Genomic DNA, 22698 nt, shown 5'->3' with positions numbered 1-22698 from the left:
ACTTGTACGTCCACATGCCGAAGGGGTGAGAGGCGGCTTCGGCCTGCGTCTGTAGCAGACGACACCCCGACCTTATACCTTATACGTCGACGTGCCGAAGGAATGAGAGGCGGTTTCGGCACGAAATTGCAAAATACCCATATCGGACCCCCCACCTGGGAACAAGGCTAACCGGAAGTCGCGCGCCGCTAGTAATAAATTGCGCTGTAATTTGCAAATTCCTTAGTGAGGTTAGGTTAGGTTAGGTCAGTACATGTTACACGCGCGGGGGGGGGGTCCGGGGGGTATCCCCCCCCCCCCCCCCCCCGCAGTTGTTCGAGACTGTGCTCACTTCCGTCTAAGCCTCGTTCCCAGGGTTAGATCGGAGGGTGTCCAATGTGGGATATCTGGCTCACTCGGTTTCGGCATGCGTCTGTAGCAGACGAATTTGGAGTGGCCAATGAGAGCTCATCTTCCCATTGCAGGATCCCGTCACGCCTCCGCACATCGCCGATTTTGCGGTGTTTTTATAAATTGAAGTGCGGATTGGCAAGACGCCATCCAGCAAAAATAATTTGCACGGTGGCTCCTGATATTCTGCAGTACGTACTTGGGGGGCGACAGCAGTCTACAAGAGTTGTTTTGTATACCGCTTTATTTTTCTTCCAACAGGGACAGATAAGTTGTACAACAACGAGGGACACCTTGCTGTGTCCCGACAATACAAAATCTCTCGCAACGGGAGAGACGAAAAAAAATACCTCGTAAAAGTTTTTCTCCTATATAGATATGAACAGATAGCAGTTGCGGCGAGAGATATCACATCTGGAAGGGCGCGGGTGTGCTCAGGAGGAAGATTGCAGACAGTCTTTCAGACACTTGCATAGTGGGGAGAGAGAGGGTAGATGGTCACAGGGAGGGGGAAGAATCCCTTCTTCTCTTCTTTTACGTTTTCTTTGGAATATAAAGGAAGGAAGGATCAATTTGTTTCTTTAAAAAACAGACGTATGTTTGTGACAGTTTTGTGGGACACGGCGCCTCAGTAGATGAACAGTGAGCACAGCTAATGTACAACGCTCACAGCGTCATTGCATTGGAACCGAAAGTAATAATACAAGGTACTTTCTATTTTTCTCCATGTATATAATGTCTTTCTGGCACTTATCGTTTTGTCGCATAAATCCTATGTCTTACCGAACATAGTGCCTTCTTTTTCAAGGAGGTTCCAGCGTTACACACAAAACAGAAAAGATAGGAAATGCTGTATACCACCTCGAAGCACAACCCTTCAGAGTGCATGAACACAATACAGTGTGTCCAGGGGTAAACATTACAGCTTGACACCACTTGCAACGTTTGCGTACTTGACCACCGTCGGAAGAATGACGCGCGAATGTTCAGATGCTGGAGAGGTTATCTCTATAAAGTTGGTAAAGTCTACTCACACATGTGATCAACGGGGCAGTCGAAAGCTCCGTTAAAAGTGGCAAAGAAAGGCCCTAAGACTAAGAACAAATAGACGACACAGGAGACTGCGTACCCAAGGATTGCCAGCCAAGCGTCCTTGTGTGCTTCCAACACGAACGAGCCGCTCGACCAGCTATCTGCAATCCGGAAGAAGGTTCGGTAGCAGACGACAAAAATGCCGCTCTAGTATCCCTTCATGTCCGCAGAAAAGAAATCACCCGAGGTGCACAAGCAGCTGTATAGTTTCTCTCTGGACACTCTGTGTTATTTATCCACGGAATGAGTCAGCGCCCCACTTACATTACAATGTCTGCCCATACTCTCTACAAGCGCTCTGCACAGCGGTATGGTGCCTACACAGCGGGCCCTTCCAACGCCACCTGGAGTAAACAACTGTCGCTGTCTGTCGTCTGACTGTCGCTGTCGTCTGCTTCAGCATCGACAGAGACAATCGCCGCAGACAATTTCAAGCGCAGAAGGCCTGCTTACTGCCTCCTCTCCCTCCTTCGCTACGTCGACATATGATGTCAGAATTCGTCTGCTACCGCGATTTGCCGTTCTGCGAAACTTGAAAATGATTGCAGCTAGCTTCGCAAATTTGAACCTGCATGTAGACTAAAAGTACAATACCCTTTCCAGAAAATCAGTCTTGACAACAATATGGGACCATGTTGCGCTTTATTTTGTTTTCCCATGTGGTACGGATGACGTTTACTATACTCGCAGACGACAGTTGCTGCCCATGAAGCTGACGGTGGCTCGTCTTCACGGTTCGCCCGCTGAAAGCACGTTCATGATTGGCTACGGTAGTTGAAAACACGATCCTAATTGGCTGACTCTTAGTTATTACGTCACGTCGACGAGTAAGCAGGCTTTCTGTATCCAGGTGGTGTTGGTATAGTCCATGTTAATCGTTCTCAGCGGAAGGACATTGTAGGGCTTATAGTGGATGAAGCAACATAATTTATAAAAGGTGGCACTTGGAGAACTTCTCTATATGATTATCAACGTGACATTAACGTGGCTTTAAATTTTTTTATAAAAATCTGAACGCTTTTTAACAACATGCAACTTGAATGAAATGGTAAAGACCACCGCATGAGAAGCGACTGGGCGAGTCCTGATCATTCCTTGTCAGAGTAACACGAGGTAACAGACGCAGTTTCGTATCGATTCTTATGCAATTCCAAGGCTGTCCATCACTGCCGCTCTTCTGCACAAAGCGAATGCATCCGCACATAGATAGGCGCGAGTTCCTGATGTCGTTCTCGTATTCAACGACGACATCCCATTGGAGGATCGTGTACGGGGGGATCGAGTTCCTGAACAGTAAGAACGAGTCCTTCGATTTCCTGGTCGAATGCATAATTGAAGACCAACCTCTTTATCCAGGTTGAACCTGTCTGCCATTGCGCAATGTCACCGCGAGAGCACCTTCGAAACGTCCCATGTCACACCCGAAAGCAGTAGACCACATGCAGTTCTTGTCGTGCTTGTGCCGTCTTCACGACACTTCCGAGTGGGTTCATCGTGGAAAAGTGGAACCCCGTTCGATTCCGCGGTGCTATCACGCTAAGCAATCTTATCGTCGTAGAAAGTTAATCTAAATTCGGTTTCCTACCTAGCTTGGCAGCGCACTTTGCAAAGCACACAATCATCGATACGAAACTGCCTCCGATAGGCAAGGCCAGAGGTATGAAAGGCAACGACAGCTGAACAACAGAAAGCTCGTTCGTTCCGGGGAAACACAAGCAGACGACGCACGATGATGTCACAGCGAATCGTCGTCGTCGTCATCGTCGTCGACGTTCCCTGAAGGTCCGGAATTTGTGGTGGGTCCAGCCGGCGTCTGCAGTGCGTACCAGGCGAGCGTCAGGCGGCTCAGATCGAGCCGGTCCAGTGGCACCAGGACTGCACCGAGCGGCTGGTTGTGCTCGAAGCCTCGCGTCCGTTCCCAGACTGTGACCAGCAGCGACCTGCCTAGAACATCCGCTGCCGTGTACTTCAGTGTCTGCCTGTACTGAGGCTCTGAAGAATGACGGACGACGCGGGTCTTCCGTTTCTGCATCTGACGGCCGCCTTCCTTGAGGTAAGTCTTGACGTATGTGTCTGGGGAGAAAAGGTCAGGTCAAAACTAGCGTACAGTATGTTGGATAAAAGCCGCCAGACCACAAGGACAAACAGCAGCAGCATTGTCCTTCTGTTTGTCCTTATGTTGTAGGAGAGTAAATATTTGGGCCTGTTGGTACATATATAATGGTACATATCTTATGTTCCTGCGACTTCTGTCCAAGATGACCTCATACCAACTGTCTCGTTTTCAAGGTTACCAGTATGTTGCACGACGTAAACATTTCGGTTACATGTCTACAGCAGAATTCAGGGTCATCGAAGTTATGGTTCTATCGTGACATGTCATACTACCAGCTGTCCGTTCGATAGTTGCCTATCAGTGACGGTTCGTGCACCAGTGTGCGTTTAGACCGAAAGTATCTGGACACGCGACGAGTATCCGATAAGTTACGGTATCAGATCCTATAAGCATTCCATATCTACGCACCTGGCGGTGCACCAGTGACCCCGAGGGGCAGTCCCCTTGCGCAGACCACTTCGACTTCGAACTGCCCTTTGGTCATGATGAAGCCGAGCTTGAGCTCCCCTAGTCTTGGCACGTCCCTCCTGGGTCCGGAGGATGCAGGGCAACACTCGGAACTGGAACTACTATCGTCTCCACCTATGACACAGAAACCGAGAGACCACTCACTCGCACGTGCATCTGACCATACATACTGTCTATCAGTCATGAGTAAGTTATCTTTGAATATGGAGTTTGGAATGCCGTAGCACGACGACGTAGTAATTGTAACTGGTTCCGCCGCTCATGAGTATGCTACGATTACCAGTAAACAACAGTTTTTTGTATGTGGTGACAAAGATGCAAGTGGTCAGTACATACGTGTCTAGTGTTGCCATCCCTCAAGAAGGTCGTTAATTCATTGTTCGAATTTTACTGCTTTCTCTGGCATATCTACATTATAAAAGTTCGTTGTCCTGCACAAGTAACTTTTGTATGCAGGTCTGCCGGAGTCTGCGAGCAGGGACATAGAGCAAGACGGGCATAGATAGAACGACATTTTGTTCACGCGTCGATTTTTCTAGCTACTCAAACTTGAGTGAACTCAGTTTCACTACAAAGTTAGCCGGACATCATTAAACCATACTCAATATTGGCACAGAAGCTTCGGTCAATCGTGTGTATCGTGCAGAGGAACTGGGTGTTTGTGAAGGCTTAGTTGAATAAAGTGCAGGTGGGTGGAGGACGCTGAATTGCCGTGCATCTGAGCAGTGTTTAACATGGTGCTCCCTTTGCGTCGTTCCCGAAGTAACTGAGGTCGTATGCGGGATTGCTGGGAAAATAGGACAAAGTGAGAAAACATGGAGGTTCGGACTTCATTCAGGATCAGTGTACGAGGCGCCGGGAAGCATTGGACATATAACACGGAACACTGGAGGCTTGAGGGAACAGGTGTGTATCATGAGTAAAGCAAGCTACGCATCTGCAGTGGGTTCATTCAGGAGATTCGCGGTGTTCCCCATCGAGCAACCGACCTCAGTCGCTTCGACGCCGCTGAAGCAACTCTTGCGCGTGCGAACCTAACACCCTCTGAAGCACCCTTCCCCTGAACTCAAAGACCGCCCCAAAACCTTCCTTTGCAAGAAAAAGAGAGCAATGAATAAAGAGAAGCTTTGAGAGGCATGCTGGTACTCCACCAGGATTTTGATTTGCAGGAGCCAGGCGGGGAAAGGAAGGACTCAAAGGGCGGGCTCAGAGGGGCTCAGAGGGCTCCCATACCTAGTCCGAGTCGGGTCTCCGACTTGAGGCTCACCGTGCGGGACAGCTTGCGACGACGGTCCTCATCGCTGGCGCTCGAAGTCCGCCCTGAAACCACGACAAAACAACGATAGTCTACACTTATCAACGACTGCTTGTAGCGCGGACGCGTGGCCTCACCGGTAGACTCCGCTAGAATAGCATCTCGTCGCATCTTGAAGCTGGCGCTCCTCGTTCGTTCTCTATTGTCGGACGGAGTCCCGTATAACTCTGACGGGACAGGTATAGAAGGGGGAGTTAAAAGTCATTATGAGCGGTATCTTGTAAAAGCGTTTACCTGGCAGGCTGTCTTGCGCGTGCAGCTGTTTGCGTTGTCCGGACGCGTTGACGGCGTAAACTACGGAAGGTGCAGATGATTTGCGCTCGACGCCCTGCCTGGCGTCGTCAGGGTGAAGTACTAGTAGGGCGGACGAAGAAAGTGTAAGCAAACCAAATCAATAGCGGGGCACCATTCATCGGTGAGAAAATGTTCAGTATAGTAGGGTGAGCTGATGATAGCGGACTGTGATTATAGTTTCGTGCACGAACCAGTCATGACGTCTGTCACAGACTTTTTACTCGGGACCGGTAGGTTTTATACATTCTGCAAACACTTCTTCCAGCGGACACAAGCAAGAAACATCTGCAACAAGACGCGTCCAACAAACAAAAGCAACACTTACGCATGGAATCCATGGAGGAACTCTTGATAAGATCCCTGTCATCGACAACCACGGGCAGATCTTCGGAACGCGTCCTCCGGCTAGCCAGTGCGAACCACTGCGGCACGTCTCTCAAGTTCGACCTGTCAAGAACGACTAGCACTTCGCCCAAAAAGGCGTTTGACCCGACGGGACGGTGATCCCAAACGGAGAGGTCCAGGTACAGGCCGGATAAGCTCTCTTGCCCGGGAAACACGAACGTCTTATTCCACTCAGGGTTGGCCACGGGTTCTGAAATGGGCGTTTTCATAGCACCACCGCGGGTGCCCGTCGAAGGGTCGTGCAGCCTCAGCTTCACATACGACCTTCTGGGCGGCAGTCCACGTGCTCCCAACACGGTCACTTCGAGGTCACTGCCATCGTACCTATGAAGCGAATAAATTGTTGTGATCCTATTTTTTCCTTCTCGACCAACACGGTCTTACCATAACCTAACTCCCAGCTCCCCTTGAACGTGTGCCCTATGACAGAGTTCATCCGGAGTCTTAGGAAGCTTCCGTCTGGTAGCCGCGCCGACTTCTGAAGCGTCGGAACTTTTTCTTGTGGGTATGTTGCCGGTTGATGCACGCAGTTCTCGACTGCTCCTGCGGGACGCGTTGGTATACTGAATGTACTACACACATGTGTCTATACTTGTAATAGGTGCTGTTTCTGCTGAATGGTACAGACAGGGGCGGATCTAGAGGGGGGTCAGGATGTCCTGACCCCTTCCTTAATTTCTGTCTTCACATAATGTTTAATTGACCGAGATCTTGTATCTACCATGCTGGCCAAGGCTGGACCCCCCCCCCCCCCTCTCAGAAAAATACTGGATCCGCCCCTGGGTACAGCAACCATACATGCCACGTCTTTATTAGGCCCGGCATCGCTTATGATAATGACAATTCGTCGTATGTCACGGGACAACTACAGTGTGTGTGCGTGCTTTGATGCTCGTGCTCTTGCCTACGACATCCTCTACCAACCTATCACCTGCCACGCAATAGAAGGCAGCAGCTTTGGTATATTTTCTGACTTTCTTTGGCTCTCGCAACTTGAGCTATGGTATATATACCTGCCATGATCTCCTGAATTTCTGGAGGTACCGTTTCAATCTGAATGCTGAAAATACATTCGCGGAGGATGCAAAGCCGGACAGGTTCCCTTTGAGAAGCCGCTACTTTGACACGTGGTATACATTTGCGAACTTTGGGATTCGGGAACTTACATCCGCCTTCCTGTTTCCACAAGTATTTCGACAGTCGCTCCAGACTTGTCCAGCACCGCACAGACCTCTTCGTAAGAACGGTCAACGAAGGACGTTCCGTTCCACTCGAGTATAATGTCTCCCTGCTGAAGACCTGCGAGATCTGCCGAAGAACCAGCCAGCACCCATGCAACGACGGCGTACAAGTGGCCGTCGGGTCCCTTCTTGCCTCCCATTACCCGCATGCCAAACCCCCGTGCTACAGGGAAAAAGATACACAAAACATTAGTTGACTCTTTACTCTATGTACCCTGTCGAGATAGTCCCAGTGGACATACTTCTAGCCCCTGTATCAGCGGGGTCTCTTTTGAGCAGGATCCTCTTCACCAGAGGAGCTGCCGGTGCAGGACCTCCACTGTCTACGTCATCTATGACGATCTTGATGTTGTCCCCTTCAGGAGCCGATGCTCTCCTCTCTGGTTTTCCCAGTTCTTCTCGTGGAAGGTCCAAGGAATGCGTGCTTCCAGTGCCATGAGGAGGACCAGGAAAAAGGCTTAGCTAAAGAGAGAGAGAGAAAAAGAGTCATCACCTGCGCGCTTGCCAGAACCTAGAATAAAGGAAATTTACCACTGCGTATCTGATGAAACCGGAAAGTTTAGGTTTGGCTTCCGAATGAATCAATTATGCAACTTTACATCACGCATTATGGAAGCTCTCATGCGGAAGCCCACTTCGTACCTTATGAATAATTCTCGGTTTCTCGACTACATCGCATGATTACCATAGTATCATTACCATAACTTTCACTGAACTGCGCGGGATACTGGGTCTTCAGCTTCGTTTACGATTTCGACGACCCTTCCCAAAACATTTCTAAATCCCACCAACTCTTCTCCTATTACCCTAATCATCATCATCATCGTCGTCGTCGTTACAAGAGGTTCACAGCAGGAATGGACATCGAGTAAACTTGATGAAACAACTCTACAAAAGCGACCTACGCGAGACAAGTACGAACTCTCATTCCTTCTTACCTGATTTTCGGGTATGGGTATCCGTGGAAGCGCGCTCCCCGTCGAACATCGCCTCATCTCGTCGAGCAATGACACTCCGCCGATAGCGTCCACCGTGACGCTTGGGATGCTACGGCGTTCGTCGGGCGAGCTCTCCAGAGCTCCTCTGCTGAGGTCACTCACGTCCGAGCTCTCTGAGCTGTAGCGTCTCAAGACGTCCAGACGGTGCGTTCGCTCCGCCTCCAGACTATCCAGTGCTGAAGATGACGACGTGTTACTTCGCCTGTCGTTCCCGTCCGAGTCCTCTTCCTGCATTGGCAACTTGTGAGACTTTCCAGAGTTACGCGGTCAGTTTCGAAGGAAGTTACCCGCAATGCACGCAAGTGTGGTTAGTTCTATATGACTGCTTTCGTGAAGTCCGTCGCTCTTCTAGCCCCGTGCTTTCGAAAGGAGCAAAGCGGCCGCAAAATAACGGCGGTGACCGTGCTGGGAGCCACAGCCGTTGAGGTTCGACGTAGAGTTACAGACATGCTATCCGTGATGGTTGTAGTCGGACGTCGATGGCCTCGGTGACGTAATGTCACTGTTAGCGCGAGCGACCTCATTTTTCTGTCTACAAAGTCTGCAACGTTCCGCACAGAGAGCGGCATATTCCTTATAGTCTGCTCTTTCATGTAGGACACGTTTCCTTTTATTTTGATTGTAACTTTGTCTCATACTACGAGTTGTTCAAGTCAAACCGGGACTTTCTGTCTCCTGAGTGTACAAATGGCTCGCGCTACTTCTTTTTCGTCATTTTCACACGCGATAGGCCTCCGCGTTCACCACGTGGTGGTCCAAAGATTGTGCAAAACAGAAGACACATGCTGGACAAGATGGCCGACAACGAGTTGAGCGCGCACATCGAACAGCGAATTGTCATCAAGTTTCTCGTGAATGAAGGCGTAAAGTCATTTGAAATTCACAGAAGACTTCAGGCTCAGTATGGCCACGATACACTTAGCCGCAGCAAAGCGTTTGAGCGGTGCAAACGGTTCCGCGACGGCCGTACATCAGTACAGGACGATCCCGGCCGGGGCGGCTCAGAGCCCAGTGTCAGAGTTCCTGAGAACAACCAACGTTTTCCCACGGTTTTCTGGGACAAGGCCGGCGTTGTTCATGTTGATTTTCTATTCAGTGGTATCACCATCAATAGTGCACACTACCTGCCAGGTTCTCAAGGATGTGCATAAGTCGCTGAAGCAAAAGCGGCCGGGCCTCATCACCAAAGGAGTCCTCCTCCTACAGGACAATGCACACCCTCATACCGCGTATCTCACGACACGCACCTTACAGGAATTTGGCTGGGAGTTGCTGCCACGTCCCCCTTACAGTCCAGACCTCGCCCCCAGCGATTTCGATCTCTTCGGGCCACTGAAGGCGTTCCTTAGGGGCCGCCACTTCGGCTGCGAGGACGAGGTCAAGAATGCGGTCCGATCATAGCTGGTACGCGCCGGTAAGGATTTCACCGCTGCTGGCATCCAAGCCCTCGTGAAACGCTGGGACAAGTGCATTAGTGCAGCTGGAGATTACGTTGAAAAATAAGACTAATTTCTCGCCTGTAAGTTCATTTTACTCTTGCGAAAAATGAAAAGTCCCGGTTTGACTTGAACCCCCTCGTATAAGTCAACATTTGTCAGGAGGTTCACACTTCGGTACACTATTTCATCTGTAACTCTCAAAATTCGAAATTCTCTTTTTATGTAAAATGTGTACGGACAGAGCTCGTCAAAATGAATCGTTTGACACCTCATTTGTTTTATTTCGACGCACGACATTGGTGACCCCAATTGCGCAACATACCCCCTCCCCCACCATTGCCGGTGACGTGTGCATTATCACAAACTCTTACCTGTTATCTAGTATACAGCGCTATACCTCACTCATTGCGATGCCTTGAATAGTTTTGAAATTATGAGCGTTTTAAATGATTACTTCCAATTTCGTGACCTGGCGTCGCCGGTCTTGACATCCCGTACGTATACCACAGGGAAAGACGTAGTTCTACGTCAAAACCTAACTCTGTCATTTGCAATCAACGAACAGTCGCAAGATGGAATGAAAAACTTACATCAGCAGGCACATGCGACCTATTCCTCTGCATGCGGGACTTTCTTCTGAGCCTTCCGGGCCTTGGCAGGTACTCTTCTTCGAGGGAGCTTTCGGAAGATGCTCTCTCTTGCTTCTGGTAACTGTGCCGTCGCTCTGGAGAAGATGACCGTAACCCATTTCTTTGCCACTCGGTCTGTCCCGCGTAGGATCCCCTTTTGACGATGGGTCTTGAAGGTGGCGCCAGGCTGTCGGCCATCTGCATTTCGAGCCGCAGCGCTTCCTTGAGAGGTTCACTGAGCATGAAGCTGCCGCGTGGTCCACCCGCTCCCACGTGTCCAGTTGTGCTCGTCCCTTCTTGGACTATTCTTTCCGTCTGAGCAGAGGTTGGATTTATCGAGTTACAGAATCAGCTGCTAAGGTTATAGAAAAAGTAAGTCACATCAAAAGTACAGGTTGACATATAGTTTCCAGCGTTAGGCTGATATGGGGGTATTCGCGAACCCCTCATCCCTGCCGGCAGTTACTGACGTCGTGGAACCTTACCAGAAGTTCTCAAACATGGGACACCGCGTTGTGTTCCAGAGGGTATTCCTGGCAATGCGGAGCCGACGGGCGTACCAGCTCCCTCTCTCCCCACATGCATTCTGTATGGCGCATATTTGAAGCTTTTTTCTCCGTAACCAGCAGTCAGATTGTAATGCGAGTGGTCTTACTGGAAAGGGGGCAACAAGATCTGTAACATGTGGAGCTCGGAAGTTTGAAATTGTTCTCAGTTATTTTATGATCAAAGTTTGGAGGGTATCCACAAGAAGCCTAAGACAAATTCTAAAATTCCGGTCCCTATACACGCCCCAGGTCTTGTCCTCTTTCCAACGATACCACAGGTATCAAAATTTGACCGTGGATTGCTGAGAAAAAACATCAAATCGCGCGCCATAGAAAATGCACGTGGGAGAGGGACCACCGTCGCATAGTCCAGAGGTGCGCCATTAAACCTTGAATTATCATCATCAGCATAGTGCGGAGGGGTCAGCAATCTTTGATTATGTCTGCTTAGCTCATCTGCAGCTCAACGGCAGCACATCATTCTGTTGCTGCTTTTGATCAAGCAGCGTCGACATAAAAGACGATTTGCTACATCGTCGCGGGCCCTATACGACATGCACTGCCGGGAGTAATAACGTGATCCATGCCCGTCACAGACCAAATTTGCTCTCTCAATGAAATTTGCCATTGTTTGGAACCACAAGATCAGGATGCAATCACATATGACATCAGAAGCGTAACAAACAACAGCTTTATTGCATGTGACGATGATTGGGGAATTTCATCTCTAGGAGCGATACTCTACCCCATTGCTGGGGGTACCATTGGAAGCAGAAGCGTATTATAGAAGCAACATGCTTTGTTTTGCTGTCTCTTGAAGCAAGAGCTCCACCGAGTTCATTATAGTTATATCTGCGATATGCAGTTAGAAACCCAAAGAAGCTGAACAACGTTAACTTAATAATGGCCATAATAAATAAATGAGATGCCACGTAACCTACCATCCGCCGGACAGAAGGGACCCTGTGCATTCCTGCCCCCGGAGGAGGTCCTAGACGGTCATGGCTCTGTCGTCGTCGGCAGCAAGAACATCGCCACCCGCCATCCCTCTGGTCTTGCCTCGAATAAGAGGCACAATCGTCACAGACGAGTTGCTTGCACTCGTTGCATGTGTGGCTGGGCTCCGAGGCCTGAATGCCTTTGCGGCAGATGCGACACGGCGGCGCAGGACTTAGGCAAGCGGCTACGGCCTGCGGAGGCATCGAGGTCGAGGTCGTCGTCGTCGTCGTCGATGACGGGGGAGAAGATATGGGCAGGAGTGGTTGAGGGGTCTGCTGAGGAGGAGTTAATGGTGGCACGGGCTTTCTGTAGATGAAAAATACAAGTTTGGAACCCATGAATCTTTGGTGAATTTCGGTAAATGAGTTCTTTGGCGGTTCTGGTGTAAAGGGAGGAGAGTATATGGTAATTCCACTATACCTAGGGACAGATACAAGGACGAGGATCATCGCTCGTCTAAAAGTAGTGATGGAAAAGTTACTGTTGAAAGACCTATTTGGTGGGCCCACACTAGAACTGGGTCTGCAGTGTGCTACAGGCATGCGTCGGGAAGGCACTACCAGTCCAGGAGTTCTGAATTCGAGTCTTTGTGGGACGTCGAGAGGGATGTTTCACATGACGCGTTTTATAAGTATCTTATCACATCTCAACTGATAAAGCTTGGCGCAGATAATTGCAAGAGTTGATAAAGGTACAGATTAAGAAAAGAGAGGGAGATCTCATGTTGTCCGTTTTGTGTCAATCTATTAGATGTTCGTATATCTTACTTGTATCTCAAATTGACCGCTGTCACCTCTTGACAAAAAATAACGTACTATAGATATCAACAGCGTGTTGATTAACGACACGGTGCAAACGGAAACGGGAAGGGTTCGCGCAGTGAGATTTTGGTTCTCAAAGACACGATGTCCTGCTGAAGGTGCAGGAATTACACCTGACTACCACGAAATAGCATTATTACATGAGTCTCTCAGAGCCAGTGGTATACTAACCAGACTTGTACGTAACGCGTTACAAGTAACTGCGTTACTTGCAATCAGTTACTTTCCTGCGTAATTTTCGAGTAATCAATTACATTTTTGAGCACGTAATTTTTCAAGTAATTCGATTACAATTTTGAGTAATCAATTACCCAGTAATCAATTACTTTTGGACTAGAGTCTGACTCAAAATAACAATGCTATGTGGCAAATTTCCTTTGTTTTTATTGGGATATTCTACTGTAGTAAGCGGAAAAAATATTGCTACATCTCTCGCGCGAGTCTTTCGCGCTGTTTCAGCTGTCCCAGTCACTCGGGAGCTGGTTTACTTTTTCCTTTCTTATTCTTTTCTTTTTTTTTCGAAGCACACACGGGCGGAAATTTTTGTATGAATTGAGAGTAACGTCCCGATTAACGAGTTACTTTTATACTCGTTTATTCAATTACGTTTTGAGTCGAATAATTTGTAACGGTAATCAATTACTTTTGCTAGAAGAGTAACGCTAACAGTAATCAACTACTTTTTTTTTTTTTTTTTAGTAACGGGCACAAGTAAGTTAGCCCGTTAACCCGTCAGTTACCATGTGTGACCCACAAAATTATTTCTATTTATCGCCATATGGACATATCATTTACGCATAGGACCATACAGGCCTGTGCACTATGCACCGCGCTTCCACCAAAAACAAACAAACGAACGAACTAAAAGCCAGATCAATTTAGATCTGGTACACGAGCTCGGCCTCATCACGGCACAAAAAAATGAAAAACTTTAAAGGCTGAATAAACGCTTCGTTTTCATTTTTTTGTTTGTTTAAAGCTGTGCATCCTCATAATGTTTCATTCGTGTAATGCAAAATCCAGCTTCATATTGCCCATTTCCACGAACACGCTTCCCTCTGGAAAACAATATTCTTGAATATCAGTAGTTATCAGTAGTGACCCGCTAAAATGGATACCCACGGTGTAACCTTGCTGTTACAAAAACTGAAACCAATGCGACTTTCTGGAGACTTCGTCGCTGTCTCTAATTTCAGCGTGATGGCGTTTTTAAATAGTTCTTGCCTTCCATTGTTAGCGAAAGTTTGTAATATATAGTCTGGCGTATTGAAACAAGAGCATTTGGTCTGGAGCCGCTTATATTTCGAATAGAGGCTTTAGTTTGACGCTACTGAAGCCGTGTATTAGCACGAGCGACATTACCCACAATACTCCAGAGGAAGAAGTGCAAAACGTCGTAACTTTCCGCTGCCACGTGCGTGCTCAACTTCATGTTTTTGCGTGCTCTTCTAACCATGAAGGATATCCTGCGGCACAGCCACAAGACCCGTACAGACGACAGGGCGGTCCGTAGCAGACGACAGGGATAGTGTCGTCTGCTATATGCGGAGCACTATATGGCACGACCTACTAGATTATAACGACCATGTCATAAGCACGACCTACTATAGATTATAACGACCATGTCATAATCGACAACCCCTATGAGGAACCCGTTCAAACGATCCGCTAGGAGCGCTACACATCAGCCGCAAGTAGCCGCAAGATCTACATCATGATTGGACAATGGGTATTTGAATTTTGAACGCGCAGAAGCGGACATACGACTTTCGTAGCAGGCGACAGCAACAGCTCCTATGAAAACGCGTAGAATGATGGTGATAATTAACTTTAGAAAGAGGCATCTCTCGTGGGACATCCACCGCTTGTACAAAAATATTAAGGTAAGTTGAAGAACAAAGTACTGTAGAAATAGAAGAAGAAACAACCGGGTCGGTGAGTAGCGCCACAGCTAGCCTCCAAATGCGGCGTTTGGAAGGGGTCCATATGACATGGTCGCTATAATCTAGTAGGTCGTGGTCATAGGCACCCCTTTCCAGCGCCGCATTTGGAAGCTATAGCGGTGGCGCTACTCATCGGCCCGGTTATTGCTTCCTCAATTTCTAGAATACTTTGTTCTTCAACTTACCTTAATATTTTTGTACAAGCGGTGATGTCCTACGGGAGATGCTTCCTTCTAAAGTTGATTATCACCATCATTCTATGCGTTTTCATAGGAGCTGTTGCTGTCGCCTGCTACCGCCTGCTACGGTAGTCGTATGTCCGCTTCTGCGCGTTCAAAATTCAAATTTCCATTGTCGAATCATGATGTAGATCTTGCTGGTCGGTGTGTAGCGCTCCTAGCGGATCGTGCGGACGAGTTCCACATAGAGGTTGCCGATTATGACATGGCCGTTATAATCTAGTAGGTTGTGCTAGTACTCCACTCCTGATATTCCGGCGCCATGCGAATGCACAACAGAAGACTCCGCGGAACTTCCTTCCCGTGAGCAGTTTGTCGCCTTTTCTTCAAACTAGAATATTCCGTGGGGATAACGTCCGTGTGAATACACGGAAGTCCTCGCTTCACTCCTGTTACACATTGTACATCTGGTCCAATTCTATAGCGAACAAAGAAAAAAAAAAGAGAGTGGAATAAAAGAAGTAAGAGAGAAAGCGTGGTTTATACGTATATGTACGCCTTTTACACTTTCGTGGTCAGGGTGAAAAATCAAGCCGCTGCTGGTATAGTTACGTGGCAATGGATACCACCTTTTAATTACGTAATTCGGGAGGATTCGATTCGATTAAATAGGTTAAAGTATTCGTATTTTTCGAAAACCATACAGGAATGGGACAGACTTCCATCAAGAACGCTCGAGGTTATTTCTTGGTTATAGCTGTCTCATTATCTCATTAGCTACTTCACCTAACAGTAGATGATCGTGTCTTTTTAAGGACATTATGTCTACTGCCGTCAGAGCGGTCCTTTATGTATGTGAGCATTTCGTAACTAAATACCCCAGAAAATACTGCTGGCCACACTGTTTCCCTGCTTTCTTGGTGCATAAGTACTAGTTTTAAAGACAAAAGGTAATGAACCTCGTATCCTATCGGCTCTCCAGCAAATCACCCTTCGCGCGTGCCAAAACAAACCCACGTAGGGAACATAAATGACCAAAGCCGTTCTTGAACTGTGAGCGGTGTCTATACTGTCGTCCGCTCTCCCGTCTGTCTGACACCATCCAGCGCCATCTATTGAATACTGAGATAACCTTGACCGGCGCGCTCAATGTCACAGCGCATGCGCATAAGTAGTTGTGGAAACTGGCCTTAAACCCGAGATTAAGTCAATTTGGTGTAAAAGCCAGGTAAAACACGGTGACACCGTTTTAATACCAATATACACCGATCCCCTAATACCAATATACACAGAAAAGCGCGAATTAAAATTAATATATTATATCGCGACCGTGCCTTTGCTATCGATCTCCGGACCACTTTGGATTTTATGGTTTACTCGGGGCAAAGTCGATACTGATTGCAAACCTCTTTCCCCTTTGCGCAAGGCGTTGCTGATGTTCAATAAAGCATTTGCTCAGCATTAATCGAACGCGTGGCCGAGTTGCGAAGAATAAGAGAGGGAGGGAGAAGATGGACAATAAAAGAGAAAGGAGAAATAAAAAAAGAGTGGACGCCGTCGTCCTTCATACCGGAAAGACAGAATATATCTGCGTCCTTGACTTTCTCGTAAGTAAGTCCTGTACGTTGTACCGAACGACGGGCGAGTGTAAACCTGACCTCCAATCCTTATCAATGAAGAATTTAGGAAAACTGTATGGATTCCAATACCAATGTCTGAATGCTAGGGCTGTACGAATGCGAATACGGAAACAAAAAAATTCTGCATTAGACTAGAATTCCGAATCGAAGGAACGTCTCTTTCAAACCGAATATGTTCGAATAGTTTCCCAATGCACGCATAAGGCGGAAAACAACATAAGCGAAGGCACAGAACAAAGTGGTGCTGTTTCATACAAGGATCTGTGCACATTGCGCGTACAAATATGCTGTATGTGTACCCCAACAACACAAGACAGTCCTATGGCTGTCTGATGTATGTCCGAAACCGGATATTTGGATATCATGTGGATAATGCGTTTCGTCCATAACATGTACGCTCACAGGAAAAAGTGAGAGAAACTAGGCGCCCGCAGAGACGTCCGACGGACATCTACAGAGACAAGGAGCGGACGATGGAGGGATGTTTTATGGACATAGTTATTCTAGTTGTTTTGGGCATTTATGTGGACGGCTATTTATTTATTTGTTTATTTATGTGAGTACCTCAAGTGCCCGCAAGGCCATTACATAGAACTTGGAAATAACTTTGAGCAGCATTGTAGGAGAAGGGAACCAAAATTATCGCAGTACAATTTTAGAATTATATTTAGCATAGCTTGTTGGCAAAATACGTATAATTAGTAGTCACACGGGCACAAAGACGGTTTCGGTTCCGATTTCTTCTGTTGCCTTGTGCGACTAAACTTACTTGACAGGTGATGTTCTAATACGTCTAATATTTTCGTAGGAATTTTCAAATCTACAGATTCTTTTGTGAGAATCCATTGTGAGACAATATAATGCCAGCTCCTACTGAATGTTGATAGGACCGATAAGTAACTAAATTTCTTGTAATTGTTTGACAAATCTTGCTTGTGGCCGACCATGGCTGTGCGCGGCACGCGCGAACTACAGCCTGCTATATTTGGCATTCCCAGGGACATCCGTGCTGGACGTTATACGGATATTGTGTCTTGAACCACGCTGGATATCTGAGGGATATCCATCGGACGTACGACTCCGATCACGGACGTTAAGACATTATTCGTACACCCAGAGGATATTCGGTGTTGTTGAGGTAGATAGATGGGAGAGGACACCGTAGAAAAAGAAGAAAATACTATAGTTCGACAATTTCTTCGCTGTATGCTATGCTTTCTATGCTTCGTCTCGATGTGCATCTATACTTCGATGCTTCTTTGATTTCCTCTGTACATGTATTCGTGTCGTTACGATTCACTTCGGTTTTAAAACTACTATTCACGCAACATTACCGTATACTATTAACCAAATTAGTGCAGCTTAGTTCTTCGAAGAGTTACCGAAGAACGAAGAACACGTGAGAATGAGCTCTTTCAGACATGTTTGCACGAACATACTTTGCCAAGTGTTTATAAGTCCCAAACGTCGCCACAGAGTCTCGTGCAGCCAAAGAGCTTCGGCTACCTTCCTTCCCTTTATACTTTGCTAAGGGTGGCTAAGACTGGCAACCAAGGTAGACACGCGGCACTGCAGTTTACAGCTACGACCGACATACTTGACTTGCGTCATCTTCTCGAACTCCTCTTCTTTTTGCCAGACCTTGGCGAGGATGGACCTTTCCTCCGGTGTGAGGTGTCCCAGGTCTGCCCTGGAGGCCCTGGGACTGAGGCCGGCCACAGTGGCCCTGAACTTGCTCGTCAGGCTGCCATCCTCGTCTGACCCGCTTTTCACCATCTGGCACAAAGGACATTCCTGTAACACGCGCAGAAGGAGGGAGTGGTATGGCTTACCTTCTTCACGAATGACATGACGTTGTTGGAAATCATGGTTGGTGCTGGACGGACCCTCCTCGTTCATTTCATGGGTCTGTAACAGAAACTGCGGGACATCGTATAAACTCTCAGAGAGAGAGAAAGAGAGAGAAAGAAAAGGAAACAATTGTAGTCATTTTGGGGACTATAGTCGCGTTCAACTTAAGAAGGAAAAGAAATCTAGTCCGTCATCTTCATACGCCGTTGCAGATAAGGAGACACAATAGCGCGCCAGGAGAAATATTGCAGCGCCACTATGAGGGAGTGCTCGCGCAGTGTCATGCGGACAGTCTTGACGGCCTATACGGAAGCAGAGTGAGTGTGATGGATTACATTATCTGGCGGAGGAGGGAGAGTGACGTGTTTGTGCACAGGCATGGAAGAAAGAAGAAACAGAGGCGGCCCCAACGGCTCTTCGACAAAAGAGAAAAGCGCGGGGCAAGTGACGTGTGAATAGGAGGTGAGCTGTAGCTTCTTTGGAGCCACGCGAGGGTCACGTTACCTGAATAGCCCAATGAGGTCGCTTTGCACACACCACTTTGGGGGCCACTTCGGCGCGTTACCACCACACCTCTCCGAGTATTCCGAAACTATGCGTTGGGGGCTCCCATAGAGATGTATGTAACCGAAACCTGTTACATGTCACTGGAGTGGCCCCCAGTCTCGGCTTCACTTCTCATAGCAATAGGGCTCCTCCTTTCTTTCCTTCCACCATTTGCACAGACATCCTATCTGCGGCGCAGTAATATTTTGAGAGCTGAAGGACTAGATTTCTCTTCCTTCTTAAGACGAACGCTACTATAGATCCATCGTCACAACAATGGGTCCCTTTCGGAACCATACACAGGGCAGTTTACGCGAAGTTTAGAGCGTATTTGTTGCGCAGGACAGTAAATCTCAAGGTCGGGGGACTAAAATAGAGAGCAATATTTCGAAGTTAAGAGACTAATTGCTCCAATATAAACTGCGCAGATTTTACTCAAACGAATTATTACGAAGCGAGCGTTTCGCCTCCGTGAAACGAGAGGGCGCTGAAAACAACACGCTGCTGACATCATCCGGCATTCGGCAAGGAAGAGAGAATGCAGGCTTGGAAGCAGACGACAATGCTGGGTGACGTCACGGAATCCTCCTCCGGACGGACCGCCGTAGTATGCAGCTCTGTTTTCAGCTCTTCTCATTTCGGTTTCGGTTTGCTAATGTCATCATTTACGAATGTTGTATTCGGTATCGACGGGGTGGTTCGTGTTCGGTATGATGCTCATCTAATTTTTTTTTCGAATCCTTGCAAAGTTTCCCTTTAAGTCGTCGTGTCATCTAGGACAAGGCAGGACTCGTATGCCTTCAAACGTAATGCCTTCAATAGCCCGTATATGGCTTCAACGTAATCAAACAGTGTCTTCTCAGGGCGGGTGCGAGTACCGGAGGTGTCCAGCTACGAACCTTACAGTTGTTTCTTCCCCTAGTTGCGATGTCCACTTACCTTTCGATAGTCAAACTTGGCACAATGCTTTCTTTCGCGACTTAGTTTGGGTGAGGGAGAAGAGAACATCGTGCTGCTAGTCGGTGATACTAAATCATTGACAACTGAGGCTTGTACAAGATACTCACAAGAACCACGTAAGGTACTGAGTAAGGTACTGAGTACCGAGCAAAAGAGGTAACTGGGTATAGTACTAAATACCCAATCTTGAAAAGTATTTAAGATAGAGTATTCAAGATCTTCTATGTTTCATCGTGTGACGAGGTATTTCCAGGTCTTTACTATTGAAATTAAAGCAGGAAACGGTATTTTCTCGCACACTTGACGGCCGAAAGTAGACATTGCATGAATAGGAAGAAACAACTGCAATGTTTATCCCGCCTATTTTTCCTTCGTGAACACAAAAGCTTTTGCTGCAACGAAATGCTTACGAAAGCACGTAGATTTGTACAAGATAAGTGCCCATGTGGTAGCGCGCTCTCATGCCGAGCTCGCTCAGGATCCTCGGTTCGATCCCAGCCGAGGACTGTAGCAACGTGGGGCGGGTAAACATTACTTCCAGCACCGCGTGTTGGAGATCTCCGACGCACGTTAATGAACCCCTGGTGGCCGAAATTCTCCCCTGCCCTATATACCCTGCGGCACGTACAGCGTGCCGGCATAGAAATATGTATATGCTGGCTCGCCTTACGCGTAAATCTACTCCTAATAGACCTCTCCCTGTTTGTAAACAAATGACGTCACAGTGTTCGACAGCGCCACCAATTTGGTAGAGTTGAACTACGCTCAGCTAGCTACGAAAGCTAGGGGCGAACAGGGTCACGCCCGAAAGCCACGGTCTTGAGGGGATTATGATGGTCTCTGAAAGGGACGTGACCTTCGGTCCTACTTTTCTTTCAATAGGAGGCAGCGAACAATTGCCTATTCGTGGAACCCAGCCCTCCCCTTCCGATTTGTTTCGGTTTCAGTCCGTCTACCAACGCCATGATGACGTTTCTCGGATAGAGATCTATTGATTGTCGCTCAGCATCGAGCACAATCAAATAATCCATATCTGCAAGGCGACGACAGCGAAAGAAATGTGGAAAGCGCTACGAAGCTCCATGAGCGGATAAATATGAGCAACAAACTGTGCCTGTTGCGTAAGCTTTACCAGTCGCGGCTCTGTGGCGGACAAGAGATGCAAGACTACATTAGGGAGACGTTGAGTCTCGTGGAGCGCTTACGACGGATGGAACACGAGATCACCGATTTCCAAGTGGCTGCACTACTACTGAGCGGACTCCCTCAAGATTATGCGACCTTGATCACAGCGCTTGATGCACGTCCTGAAAGTGGGTTGACACTCGAGTATGTCAAGGGAAAACTCGTAGATAAGTTCAGAAGGCGATCAGAAAACTCTCAATGCACGGAGTCAGTGCTGAAGGCACAAACCACGCACTTCAAGGGTTTCAGCGTAGGAGAGAAAGAAACTAGGGAATGTTTCTTTTGCGGAAAGAAGGGGCATTTCAAGAATGAATGCTACAGATGGAAGTCAGCCAAGGAACAAAAAGAAGTGCACCTTCCAAAGGCCAGAAGTGCAACGAACAAGGATGAAGAAGCTGCATTCATGGGCGCAGTTGAGAGTTCTCGCATGGCGTGGTGCGTCGACTCTGGGGCCACAAGCCACATGACCCACAAGAAGAATTTCTTCACCGAGTTTTCGGATAAGAAAACAGATCAAGTAACTGTGGCAAATAGTCAGCGCGTAGCATCAGAAGGCGTAGCATCAACTGCGACGTAGAAAGGGCTACAAGGCGAATAAAGGTGGAGGACGTTCTGTATGTCCCCAAGCTCGAAACGAATCTTGTATCCGTGAAGAAGCTTACACAACGTGGACACAAAGTAACATTTCATGCTGACACACGCACCGTGACAAAGGGCAACCACCTTCTCGCCAAGGGACGAATAAACGGCAGTCTCTATCAGCTGGATTGTAACGAACAGGCAAGCATGGTTACAGAACAGGATAAGGAACGCATCCACACGTGACATCGCAGGCTTGGTCACAGAAACCCTGACGCAGTGAGGAAGCTTCTCAAGGATAAGCTTGCGAACGGCATAGTAATACAAGATTGCAATGAAATTATGAAGTGCTCAAGTTGTCTGCAAGGAAGAATGACCAGGAAGCCATTTCCTAAAGTGAGCACAAGTAGATCGCAGCAGCCACTGGACCTTGTACACACAGACGTCTGCGGTCCAATGCAGACAGCCACGGTCGGCAAGAAAAGATACCTCATCACATTCATTGATGATTACTCCAGGTATACGGTAACCTACCTGCTTCATTCAAGGGAGGAGGTTCCGGAGGAAATGGAAGAGTACGTGTCCAATAGGTTTGGAAAGAAACCTCTGGTTTTGCGGAGTGATAACGGCACAGAATATACGAGTGGGATGACTCAAGGAATACTGAAGAGAAATGGAGTCGAGTTCCAAACCACGGTGCCATATAACCCAGAGCAAATAGGTGCTGCAGAAAGGAAAAACTGGACCCTTTGTGAAAGTGCTCGAAGCATGCTCTTCGAAGCAAATCTCCCAAAGAAGTACTGGGGTTTACCTGAAGCGACTACGACTGCATGCTATATACAGAACCGGCTCCCCACGAAAGCTGCAAGCAAGACACCACATGAACTCTGGACTGGAAAGAAACCCAATGTTGAGCGCCTGAGAATCCTGAGTAAAGCCTACATTCGCATCCCAAAGGAGAAACGCTCAAAATCGGATAAACGTGCCGAAGAAGGGATACTGGTGGGGTACAGTGAAATGCAGAAAGGATACAGGATCCTACATCCAAACGACAGGATAT

The 22698-nt window shown here is 47.8% G+C and overlaps 1 protein-coding gene across 2 annotated transcripts in view; it reads right to left on the bottom strand.

The window, feature by feature from the left end:
* Positions 1-633: 633 nt before the first annotated feature.
* The window catches only part of LOC135399112 (regulating synaptic membrane exocytosis protein 1-like), a 90191-nt gene continuing 68126 nt past the window's right edge, over positions 634-22698 (bottom strand). The window contains exons 3-16 of one of the 2 annotated variants that reach the window (XM_064630824.1): positions 18350-18437; positions 18115-18293; positions 11877-12240; positions 10349-10702; positions 8260-8547; positions 7564-7783; positions 7247-7484; positions 6465-6623; positions 6001-6404; positions 5616-5735; positions 5459-5548; positions 5300-5386; positions 4007-4180; positions 634-3555 (exon numbers count right to left, since the gene is read on the bottom strand). In XM_064630824.1, coding sequence (XP_064486894.1) covers positions 3218-3555; positions 4007-4180; positions 5300-5386; positions 5459-5548; positions 5616-5735; positions 6001-6404; positions 6465-6623; positions 7247-7484; positions 7564-7783; positions 8260-8547; positions 10349-10702; positions 11877-12240; positions 18115-18293; positions 18350-18385 — 3051 coding nt within the window. In that variant the 5' untranslated portion in view covers positions 18386-18437 and the 3' untranslated portion in view covers positions 634-3217. Of the gene's footprint in view, positions 3556-4006; positions 4181-5299; positions 5387-5458; positions 5549-5615; positions 5736-6000; positions 6405-6464; positions 6624-7246; positions 7485-7563; positions 7784-8259; positions 8548-10348; positions 10703-11876; positions 12241-18114; positions 18294-18349; positions 18438-22698 lie in introns of those variants that run through there. The other variant, XM_064630825.1, reaches the window with a different exon arrangement.

This window comes from Ornithodoros turicata, chromosome 6, assembly GCF_037126465.1.
Source record: "Ornithodoros turicata isolate Travis chromosome 6, ASM3712646v1, whole genome shotgun sequence".
NCBI classification, from domain to species: domain Eukaryota; kingdom Metazoa; phylum Arthropoda; class Arachnida; order Ixodida; family Argasidae; genus Ornithodoros; species Ornithodoros turicata.
The sequence above is the reverse complement of the archived record's forward strand: the minus strand, read 5'-3'. Positions and strand labels throughout refer to the sequence as shown.